The 12,343-nt window shown below is 29.7% G+C and overlaps 1 protein-coding gene across 1 annotated transcript in view; it reads left to right on the top strand.

Annotated features, from left to right (window-relative positions):
• The window catches only part of LOC100206070 (tRNA-dihydrouridine(16/17) synthase [NAD(P)(+)]-like), a 62,055-nt gene extending 52,645 nt beyond the window's left edge, over positions 1-9,410 (top strand). The window contains exons 11-13 of the mRNA XM_065803412.1: positions 3,687-3,736; positions 8,786-8,861; positions 8,934-9,410. Of these exons, the coding sequence (XP_065659484.1) occupies positions 3,687-3,736; positions 8,786-8,861; positions 8,934-9,091 (284 nt within the window). The 3' untranslated portion in view covers positions 9,092-9,410. The remainder of the gene's footprint in view (positions 1-3,686; positions 3,737-8,785; positions 8,862-8,933) is intronic.
• The last annotated feature ends 2,933 nt before the right edge of the window (positions 9,411-12,343 follow it).

The raw sequence follows: 12,343 nt of genomic DNA, 5'->3' as shown, positions 1-12,343 counted from the left end.
AAGGCCATTCGTATTTCACTTTTCGACATAACATCATTGCAAAAAGAACATTGAACTCTTTCTGCTTTACTCACCTGGCTTGCTGGCTTAAATAAAATGCTCACAGATGTTTTTTTTCTACCCCCAGTGAGGCCACAGACTACTCTATTATTACTACTCATTAGTATGTTCTAATCAAACAATTAAATGATGTGACTATTTTGATTAGAAAACTTTTTAATTAATGCTTACAATACCTTATAATGGCTATAAAATAATTTCATAATTCAGTAATATTATTAAAAAACTACTAATAATAATTGTATCACTGAAAATTTACTTTATTAAAAATTATGATAAACTGGTACATTAAGTATTTTCAAAACAACAATATATCATCATTAATAATCTTATGTTTCAAAACTATTAACATAAAGGTATAAAATTAAAAAATAAAAATACTACAACACACTTATGCAATATTATTTATAACATGATTGAAAATACTATTTCCGCTTTCTAAAATTAAATGTTGACAAATTTAATTTATTTGCAATTGCAAAAATAAAACTAAAAAACAAAAAGCATAAAATAAAATAGCAAAATTAAAAAAAAAATTAAAACTATGCAAAACTTATACAATACATATAAATTCTGCATTGCAGTGTTACTTCATTTATAAATTAAAAACTTCATTTGTAAATTATAAAGTTCTCATTCATTCTACAAATTCTTATAATTAGTTTTCATTCATTCTTTTGAAAAATTTGTTTTTAACGTTAAGGAAATATAGTTTTAAACTCAAAAAACATATCTACATAAAAAAACAAACAAAAAAAGACCCTTTACTTATGATGTCTTTGTGTTTTATAAGAAAAATGTTTCTTTAAAAAATTTTTTTAATTTTATTTTAGCTTAATATAAGTAAGTTATTGAAGAAAAACTATTAAAGTTATTTGATGAACATTTGAAGAACTTGTAAAACAAGACAGTTAAATAGGAGAATGACAAAGTCTTTTAATAAATATCTCCTAAAAACACACTGTTGAGGTGATATTTATTTAAATGTTAAAGTTCAAGGTGTTAAAGTAGTTAGTTAAAAAAATACACAAAAAAAAAAAGGAGGGGGGATCTGCTACTTGAAGAACTTTAGGCAATTCTAATAAAATCATATGTTAAATAAAAGAATGAAAACTCTCCTTTAATAAATAACACCTAAAAACAAATTTTTAAAATTATTTCAGTGCTTAAAATAAGAAAAAGAGTAATTTAAAAAAACAACCAAAAAAACCAAAAAATGAAGCAGTTTGTTTTTTTGGCAAAAAAAACGGGTTTTTTTGCAAAAAAACAAGAACCAAAAAAACGATTCACATCTCTATATATGTATATATATATATATATATATATATATATATATATATATATATATATATATATGTGTGTGTGTGTGTGTGTGTGTGTGTGTGTATATATACATGTGCATATATATTTATATATGCACACACACACACATATATATATGCAAACTATGTTAGTCTATTTAAACTATGTTAGTTTATTTGCTGTTTCCTGATGATCCTACTTCCTACTTCGGCTTCCAGATGATCCGACTGAAGGAGAAACTGCAGTTCTTTTTATTAATTTATATTTGATTTACACACATATATAATTTCATTCAAATATTTGTTACTAACAATACTAGTAATTTAATTTTCTGACTTATTGATCTAGAAAATTGTATTCAACAAAATACCATATTATTTAACAAAATATGTGGTAATATTTATTGGTATTTAGTATATATTAAAAATTTTATTGAAAATGTTGGCAAATATATCTTTTAAAAGTAAAAGTCGATATACTATTTGAAATATCATTTTAAAAGTATGATAATAAAATTATACATAATAAAATATAAACTCAATGAAAACATTTCTTTTCTTTAACCATTGACAAAAAAAAAACTAACCATCTAAAGAACAACGTTGTGTATTAGAATCCAGCTCATGCAGCATCTCATCTTCATTAATTTCTATTCGCTCTCTTGTACACACAATAGTTGCATTTGTGTTCAACTTAGCATTAGCTAACAAAAAATATTTAATAATTATAATACTCAAACTATATATAGGGAATAATTCCCTATTAACTACAGAATATATTACATTATAAAATAAATTGTGATAGTGTTGTATCAGGTCAAACAATTATACTCTTAGGAATATTAGATGTAAATAACATTATTTACATCTAATATTCCTAAAAGTATAACTGTTAAACCTGATACAATATAGTACAATGTTAATAAACAATATAGTACAATAATAAACAATATAGTACAATGTTAGTAGACACGTTTTGACTACGTGTAAATTGCGTTTTATAGATAGCTTTTTTTACAGGCATTATTTATTAATGTGTATATAAAAATCAGGCATTTTTAATTTAATTTTTTACTTACTTTAGTCATAAATTAAATAATTTATTTTACCATAGGAATTTAATTTGAGCTAATTGAATATTTTTTTAGCTATGTGCAAATTACCTATAAAACACTATTTGCACATAGTTAAAAAAGTGTTTATTAAGATTGTACTATATTGCATGCGATATAAATTGGGCAAATGTCTTATTAGTAATAAGACATTTGGCCAATATATATGGTAATAATATTACCACAATAAAACGTTAAACTCTAAAATGCGTCTGAAAATGTTTATGAATAAGTTTATGTTTATGGTGTAAAACTGCTGTTGGCCACTTTTGTTAAAAAAGATTTAAATTAACTCTACACCATCTAATATTGACACACTTTTATATAAAGCTGCTTAACAAAACATTTTGAAACAGCTTCTGCGTTATTTTGTGACACACCGTTTTGTAAGCAGCTTTACAGTGTAAACACTGTAAAGCTGCTTACAAAACTTTTCGTAACTTTATCGGTATTTTGTAACTTTATCGGTTACACGGAGTTTTACTCTGTGTAACCGATAAAGCTTACACCGTTTTATGAAAAACACCGTTTTCTAAAACGGTGTAAAACTGAAATTATAATTTTGTAAAAAGGTGTAAAGCAGCTTTACACAGTTTTAAACCGTTCACACCAAAACGGTGTAAATTTAAACTTATTGCTTAAATAACTTTCAAAAAGCACCGTTTGAAGAACACCAAAACAGTGTAATTTTACACCTTTTGATTAAGAGTGTACACACGAAAGATTAATTTTTAATAAAACGGTGTAAAATAACACCTTTTTATATTCACTACACCCTTTCAAAAAGGTGTAAAAATCAAGTATTATGAAGTTTTTCATCTTTTACACCTTTTAATGAAACGGTGTAAAATGGCTTTACATCGTTTTACACTGTTTTATTAAAAGGTGTAAAAGAAAAAAACGTCACAATACTTGATTTTTACACTTTTTTATAGCGGTGTAGTGAATAAAAAAAGGTATTAACTTACACTGTTTTATTAAAAATTAACCTTCAGAGTGTATAATTACACCAAAATGGTGTAAATTTAACCTTTTTGATTAAATAAGTTTCAAAAAATACTGTTTGATGTTATATTAACACGAAAATGGTGTAATTTTACACCTTTTAATTAAGAGTGTAAGTAACATTTAAATAATAATTATATAATAATATATCAATAAATATTTTTATTGTAATAGTAAACTTAATAGTAGCTATTTTATTTATTTCTAGTTGCACGTAATAAATGGCCATTGTGTAAAACGTGTGGCAAAAACCCATGGGTAAGTTTTAAGTTTTATTAACTTTGGAATTAAAATAATGACTTCAATTTGAAGTCAAACCTGAAATTTAAAAGTTAATGATGTGGTAGCTAAGCCCTTGTCTTCTGTGCAAGAGGTCCTATTGACTCCAAATGTATTCCAAGTAGTACCTGAAATGTATTTCAATTAGTACTTGGAATACATTCCAAATACTACTTGCATATATGTATATATAAATATATATATAAATATAAATATATATATATATATATATATATATATATATATATATATATATATATATATATATATATATATGTATATATATATATATATATATATATATATATATATATATATATATATATTTATATATATATTTATATATACATATATACATACAGTATCGGACAAAACATGGTGGACAAAGTCAAATTTAGAACAAAAGTTGATCAAAAACTAAAAAAATAATAGTAAAACAATTGTACATATTAATTTTTAAATAGTTTATTATGTTCTTAACAAAATTTAAAACGTTTGAACCATAATAAGAATCACAAAAAAAATTTATAACACATTTTTCTCAACAAACTACATTTTTCTTTGGACAAAACAAAATGGACAAATCAAAATGATGGTTTTTTTAAAAGATTTCATTGTCTTTATTCAATTTTGTTTTCATTTTTATCATAACAGTACTCTAAAATAATAAAATAGATTTTGGAATGTCTGACCAATTATTTTTTCAATTAAACTAAAAACAGATATAACTCGTAAAAAATTGCAATTTGAAATGGCTTACAACAAATTAGGAAGTGTTTTATGTGAAAATATTATTAAAGATTTTAAAAGCGGAAAACGTCAAGCTGAAATTTGTAGAAAATATTTTATAGCTAAAGCGACTGTAAGCAAAACTGTCAAATCATTTGGATCTTGTGACTGCTATAAACAAACCATCGGGGTGGACGTCCAAGAAAAACATCACAAAGACTAGATCGAAGAATTGTTAAAGAGCTTAAAAAAGATCCATTTTTGTCATCCACAAAATTAACTGAAAAACTTGAACTACAAATCTCCAATCGCACTGCGCGACGAAAAGCTAACGAAGCAAAATTATTTTCTCGAATGCCTGCCAAGAAACTAAGTTCTTTTAAAAATAGAAAGCTAAGACTTGCGTTTGCCAAAGCATACCAAAATTAGACTGTAGACTAGTGGAAAAACATACTTTTTAGCGATGAATCAAAATATAATCTTTTTGGAAACGATGGCAAGAAGCGAGTCTGGAGACCAAAGAACACCAGATACAATACTAAATATACCAAGAAGAATGTTAAGCATGGAATATCTGCTATGGTTTGGGGATGTTTCTCAGTACTAGGAACTCGTTCTATTCACAAAATTAATGGAATTATGGACCGCTGTGAACAATGATATAATGGAAGATGTTATGTTATCACATGCTCAATGGGAGATGCATCTTAAATGAATTTATCAATAAGACAATAAACCCAAACATACGTCAAAAATTGTAAAACATTGGCTCAAGGACAAGAATATCACCATATTGGAGTGGCCTGCACAAAGCCCTGATCTGAATCCCATAAAAAATTTCTGGGAAATAATTGACAATAAGATTGAGCAAATGTGAAGACCAGAGAGGAATTACTTGAACAATTCGAGAAGGCCTAGCAAGAGATTGATATGAGATTTGTTGACTCATTAATTGCGTCTACGCCTCGAAGAATGAAAGCAGTAATTGAAAGCAAAGGAGGTCCTACCAAATATTAAGTTAATTTTTGAATTTTTTTAAAAAAAATATGAAGTTAATTCTTGAAATTTTTTGAATGTCCACCTTGCTTTGTTCATAGAAAAATGTAGTTTGTTAAGGAAAATGTGTTGTAAAACTTTTTTGGTGATTTTTAGTATGATTCAAAAGTTTTAAATTTTTTTAACAACATAATAATCTACTTAAAAATACGTACAATCGTTTTATCACTTTTTTTCATTTTATTATCAACTTTTGTTTTAAGTTTGAGTTTGTCCACTATTTTATATATATATATATATATATATATATATATATATATATATATATATATATATATATATATATATATATATATATATATATATATATATATATATATATATATATATATATATATATATATATATATATATATATATAGATAGATAGATAGATAGATAGATAGATAGATAGATAGATAGATAGATAGATAGATAGATAGATAGATAGATAGATAGATAGATAGATATAAAAGACCACTTGTAAGACGTATTTACAATTTTTTTCTGAAGTAATTTTTTTAAAGCGTACTAAAGTTTAATAAAATATAAGAAAAGTTGAAAGAATGTATTATTTTGAATAAATAAACAAAATTGATGAGGAAACATTAGGGATTTGTTTGTTTACATATTAAAAAGATGTGTCATAACAACTACATCCAAAGCAGGATATTCGAAGAATGGTGTTACAGAAATCAGAGAAACTGGCTCCCTTGAAGATAGAAAGAAAAGTGGTAGACTTTCTAAGCTAACAAAAGATAATAAATATTTAAAAACCCTATCTTTAAGAAATACAAAAAAAGTATCAACCGAGCTGGCAAAAGACAGTAACACAGCAACTGGGAAAAATGTCAGCTCTTCTTTTATTCGACGGCACCTACTTAAATCGGGATTAAGAGGGTGTGTTGCAATTCGAAAACCATTATTACGGTGTGGCAATATAGAAGAACGACTTAAATATGCAAAACAACACAAAGATTGGGCCCAGGAAATGTTAAATCGGGTTCTGTACACCGATAAGTCCAAATCGAAATTTTTGGAACGAAAAGACGCCAATATGTTTGAAGAAGAATTAAAGAAGCCCATCAGCCCGGGTGTTTAAACCCTACTATTAAACACAGAGGAGGCTCTTTGCAAGTTTGGGGCTGTTTATCTTCATCTGGAGTAGCTGATTTGATCAAAATAAGGGGGCAACTCATCGGGGAACGTTATGTGGAGACGATGAACGTTCAGAACGTCCAAAAACTGCCACTACCGATGAAAACATCGCCAAAGTTCACCAAATGGTTCTAGACGATCGCCGAATTAAAGTGGGAGAGATAGCAGAGGTTATGAACATATCAAAAGAACCTGTTTGTCATATATTGCATGAAAATTTAGGCATGAGAAAGCCGTCCGCGCGTTGGGTGCGGCGTTTGCTCGTGTTGGATCAAAAACGTGTTTGAATGAACATTTCCAACGCTCTTTGGCGCTGTTTAGGCGCAATAAATCCAAGTTTTGGCGACGATTAATTACTGTAGATGAAACTTGGATACACCATTATACGCCCGAAACAAAAATACAGTCCAAACAGTGGGTTGCAAATGGGGAACTGGCTCCAAAAAAAATAAAAACTGTTTTTTCGGCTGGAAAAGTGATGGTAACTGTTTTTTGGGATAGTTGTGGAGTTATTTTAGTCGATTATCTTCAAAAAGAAAAAACCATTACAGGAGCATACTACGCATCATTGCTTGACAAGCTAAAGGAACAACTGGCGGAAAAACGGCCACATTTGCAGAAAAAGAAAATCCTGTTTCACCAAGACAACGCACCGTCTCACACCTCAGCGGTTGCCATGGTGAAAATCTACGAATTACGGTTTGAACTGCTTGACCATCCGCCTTACTAACCAGATCTGGCCCCAAGCGACTTCTTTTTGTTCCCTCATTTAAAAATTGCGCTCGGAGGTCAGAGATTTTCATCAAATGAAGAGGCAATCACCTTCGTGAACAATTATTTTGCAGAGAAAATCGCTGAGTACTATTTGGACGGGTTACAGAGATGGGAGCATCGCTGGGAAAAGTGTGTAGAGTTAAAAGGAGATTGTGTTGAAAAATAAAAAATAAAATTTCGAAAAAATTTCTTTTATCTTTGTTAGGTCTGAAACTTTTCAGACCCTCGTAATATGTTTTTAAATACTTAAAAATATTATACACAGAAATGTTGATGCAATACAATAAAACAACAATTATAATATGTTTTTAAATATTTAAATTTGTATACGAGTTTAAACTTTTAAAATCGTTTTTCTCTCAACTGTCTAAAATGAGCATACGATATTTTATAATTAACCCATCGTTATGTTTAATCAAGTACTATCATAATTTTATGAAAATAACGAGAAGATAAAATTATTAATATCAAATACAGACCAGAGGTTAACAATCAAACCGATACCATATCAAGTTTTTTTTTGTTTTTTTTTCAAATCCAGGGTTTTTAATACTCTTTAGTTTGTAAACAGCACCTTTTCTTATGTTGCATTACTGTTTGATAATTATTCTTTTTGTATGCTGAAAAAAATCTAAGGAAATTGCAACAACGAAAAATTTTTCTGGAGCTACTAGAAGAGTATGTTTTTGAACTAAATTAAGCTGAACTGTGCTATGGGAGAAAATAACATGTTTGAGATGACAGGTTCTGCATTTTATTTCTTTTAGCAAATTTTTTTTTTTTGAGGAAACTACAGGGAATTTTGATTTACTCTATTTCTTGTGCAGACATGAAAAAGCTTATGTTTGCACAAGAAGGAAAAATGATGGAGAAACAGCTTGAACAGCATTTTGAACTGTAGACAAGTTTTATGGCAGTTTTTATGTTTTCGAATCAGTTGAAACAGTATTCTTAAAAAAAGCATTCACCTTTTTTTAAACTCGACTTTTTTTTTGTCTTACTTAAACTTTTATTTGTCACAACAATTAATGAGTAGCCTCGACTGTAATGAGTAGCTTCGATTGTAATGAGTAGCCTCGACTGTAATGAGTAGCCTCGACTGTAATTAGTAGCCTCGACTGTAACATTCGTATCACGTATCTGTTTTTATCGTTTTATTATTATCTTGATAAGTAAAATTATAAAAATGTTTAAAAACCATTAGTTCACTTTAATTAGTATAAAATAACCTAGTAACACTTTAGTGTTTAATGTTTACTTAATGAATTTTAAATGTGAAAGAAAAAAAAATATTTTTATTAGGTTTTAATTTTTACAAATTATTTAAAATAGGGACAAAAATGTGAATACAATCGTTGCCGAAAATGTTGTAAAGATATAGCAGCTGTGGAATTTCTCAATTGCAAAGGTATTTTAAATTTTTGCTTAATTTTTTTGGTAAATTAATACTCAGCCTAAGTTTTTTGTTTTATTGTTCCAGGTCACAAATGGCGTTTCCAAATAATCACTGACGCGGTAGAAAATCCGAAGGCAACAGTTATTAAATCAAACGATCAAGATGTTACGGGAACCATTGAATTAAGCGAAGAATTAAATTCTGATAAAAAAAATATTGAATCAGTTTTAGACGCACCTTAGATTAATCGAACTAAGTAATGATCAAAATCAATGTGTGCATAAAAATTGAATTCAAGAGATGTCAAATGGTTTGAATCATGGTGTGAAAAATAATTAGAATCAAGTTGCAGCCATGGAAACTAAGAAGAGTTTTACAATTATTCGCTTCAATGGTTTAATTATTCCAAATGATTTGCATATGTATTATTAATTACTCAATTGAAATAAAAACAAGACATACACTAAGAATAAGACAAATACAATCAACAAGACGAATTAATAACAATCAATTAATAACAATCAATAAACAAGGTTTAAAGATCTGATATAGTAATAAAAATTTCAAAGCATCCAAGTTCTAACTCCAACTAAAAATTTATGTTTAAAGATTTTTTTTATTAAATCTTTAAATATTTTTAAAAATAAAAATAGGATCCTAAAGCAAAAAGTTCCATTAGACTTCTAAGTAAAATTTTAAGGTGGTCCTACACTACACGGTTTGTAGATTTGGGGTCCTAATATCAATGAAATACCCTATGGAAACCCTTTTAAAGGGTGATAGTGCATGTCATATGGAACACAAAAGGAGTGATTTGAATGTTTTACTACGAAATACCCATACATTTAGGCTATGAGTAGCCCAAAAAGTTTGTCGAAAAAAAATTTTTTTTGCATTTTTCTTACAAAACACAACATATTAGCCTGTAAAATTCAAACCAATATTCTTTAATTAATTTATTTTCTAAGTGAGTTTGTTTTCAAGTTCTGTTACAACCTTGGATTTACATTAATGGATTACAGAGAAAAGGCATGTTCTGAAGAAAATTTTCTTTTCTGAAAAAAATTAAATTCTCTTGCTGTTGTAGTCAATGACACATTTTAAAAGGTGACTGGCATAATCTGGGTGCAATGGATCTCTCTTAAATCTCTCCCAGTGAGATTTGAAGTTGGAATGTAGAGCTTCTGTTGCCTGCTCACTAAAGAGGCCGAGTCCAATTTGTTTCATCTTGATGAACTGTGGCACGTGGTAAAACGCTGCATGCACTTTGGGAGTTACAAAAATAGGAAGGTTGGTGTAGCTAAGTTTGAACTGTTCAATCTTGGATTCATAGTCAGGGTCCAGGCTTTTTCCAAAGCACGAAGTGACCACTGTCTTGAATAGTGTAAGTGTTTGAATGAAGCCAAGAGCTGGACTGAAACCTTCTTTTCTGAAAGCTGTTGAAGCTTATCCAGACCTCTTAGAAGCTTCATGCAATCGTTCCCATTGAAATGCCCCCCCCCCCCCATGGTAAGGCTGGATAGGAATATGAAGTGATGGAGGCCATTCCTTGGCCACACAAAGATTTTTAAAGATGTGGTTCACAACTCCAAGTAATAAGTGGAGCTCCATTAGTGGAATAGCCTCAAGGACAAACTTGTCATCTTGAAATTCAATCAAAGGTACATGAATGACATTTTTGAATTCCTTCGACTTTCTTGAATCTCCTCCTGCCTGGATGTATTCAGAATGCTGTCTTCTGATCTGGCCAAAAGTCCGAAGTTGTCCACAATTTTCAAGACCTGGAGATGCAACATCACACCAACAACAAAGGTGCTTGCTACTGTGAGACTGAATGCCACAAAGAATGTTGGTCAGCTTTAGGTCACAACCAAAGAACCTGTTTGGCATTTTTCTTTGACTTGAATGAGGTCGAAAATAGCCTTCACATTCTGGTAACTCTCAGGAGTGTTTTGTGACAGTGCTATCAGCATCTGCTGCTTAACACTCGTTTTTTTGGTTGATGCTGGTGCCATCAGCTTGAATGTCTTCTGTACTGAGTTGTGTGGAGGAGTCTCATCTTCTTCCAACACAATGTGAGTGAAGCTCACTTTTAGAAATGATCCACCACCATCAATCCCGAGTTTTAAAATGGAAGATTCTGATAGTTTTCGTGATGCTCTGAAAACATCGCTGAAACTGCTGAGGCTCTGGCAGTGCACAATTTGACAAGTTTGACCATTCTCTGCCAATCTGATGTTGCTGACCATGAACTGATCATTAAGTTTCTGACCTGCTAGAGCAAACTTCAAAGGAAAACTTGGCTCCACCAATCTAATTAGGCTGATTTGATTTAGGGCTGAACCTAGTTTTCGCATGCTATTGTTTGAAAGTCCTGTATTTTGCTGAATTTGAACCATATTTTCTGTTGTGAGTGGTTCTTTGAATAGCTGCTGAACCGATGACGGACTTTTAAAAACAATAAAATAACATCCATTAGGAAAAAAAATATTTATTCTTGCAATGAGAATGATTTAAAGTAAAATTAGGTTGATGAAATAAAATTGAAGCAGGGTAATTAATTAAGAGATGAATTTTCAATAAAAGCAGTTGCAATTAGCATTTTAATTAATATAAAAGCATTCTTGTTTCTTTTTCTCATAATTAATTATTACAGATCATAAATCAAATGTTTGTGAATCAACATTTTGAGTGCTTTTAGTTTAGCATAATGATACTATGATAGTTAACTAGACAATAGAAGTAATTACCTCTCCTCAATGACAAAAGTTTTCCACAAGGCTGACTGAGTCTAATAGTGCCATTTGGAGATGCGTTTTTGGATGCTAAGACTGCTGCAGCCACTTGCTCTGCACCTACGGGATCATCTGTGGCCATTCTTCTCAGGTTTTCATGGCGAGTTCCAATGGTGCAGTTGTGAAGAAGTCCTCGGCCAATAATTGACAAGCACTTTGTGCAGCGCTTTTTAGAACTCTAAGAAGTTTGCTTTGGAATTTTTTCCTCGGATTCTTTGACTTTGTCAAACGGATACTTCTCCTTTCCTTTGATCTTGGCAATTTGGCATAAAAGGCACTCACAAACTGACGAAACTCTGGTTATAGGTTTGATAGAAATTGACTTAAAGTCAAAAAGTTTAGGCACATGATTGATTTTTCCAGCACAAAATTTTCCAATTTGAGATCTGCATGAAACACAAGTAGCCAAAGGCACTCTTTCATCACTGAAATCTAAGTCTGTTTGAATCAGTTGAAGAATTTTCAACTTATAGTTTTCAGTCAACTCTTGGTCACCCTTTTTCATGCATGTAACACGAACAGATTTTCTGCAATCTTCATGAGTTTTTGCAAATGTAGGCATCTTTAAATTTATTTAAAAAGTGCTCACTGTGTTTACATTTTGCTTTCTTCTTTGAATAATTACTGCCATTTCCCGAAAAAATTATTGGCCGGTAATTTTTCAACCGAGGGGCAAAGTTCGAACTTGAGAATTTATCT

Source organism: Hydra vulgaris, chromosome 08 (assembly GCF_038396675.1).
Source record: "Hydra vulgaris chromosome 08, alternate assembly HydraT2T_AEP".
NCBI lineage: Eukaryota > Metazoa > Cnidaria > Hydrozoa > Anthoathecata > Hydridae > Hydra > Hydra vulgaris.
Note: the sequence above shows the minus strand (reverse complement) of the source record. Positions and strands in the feature narration are given on the sequence as shown.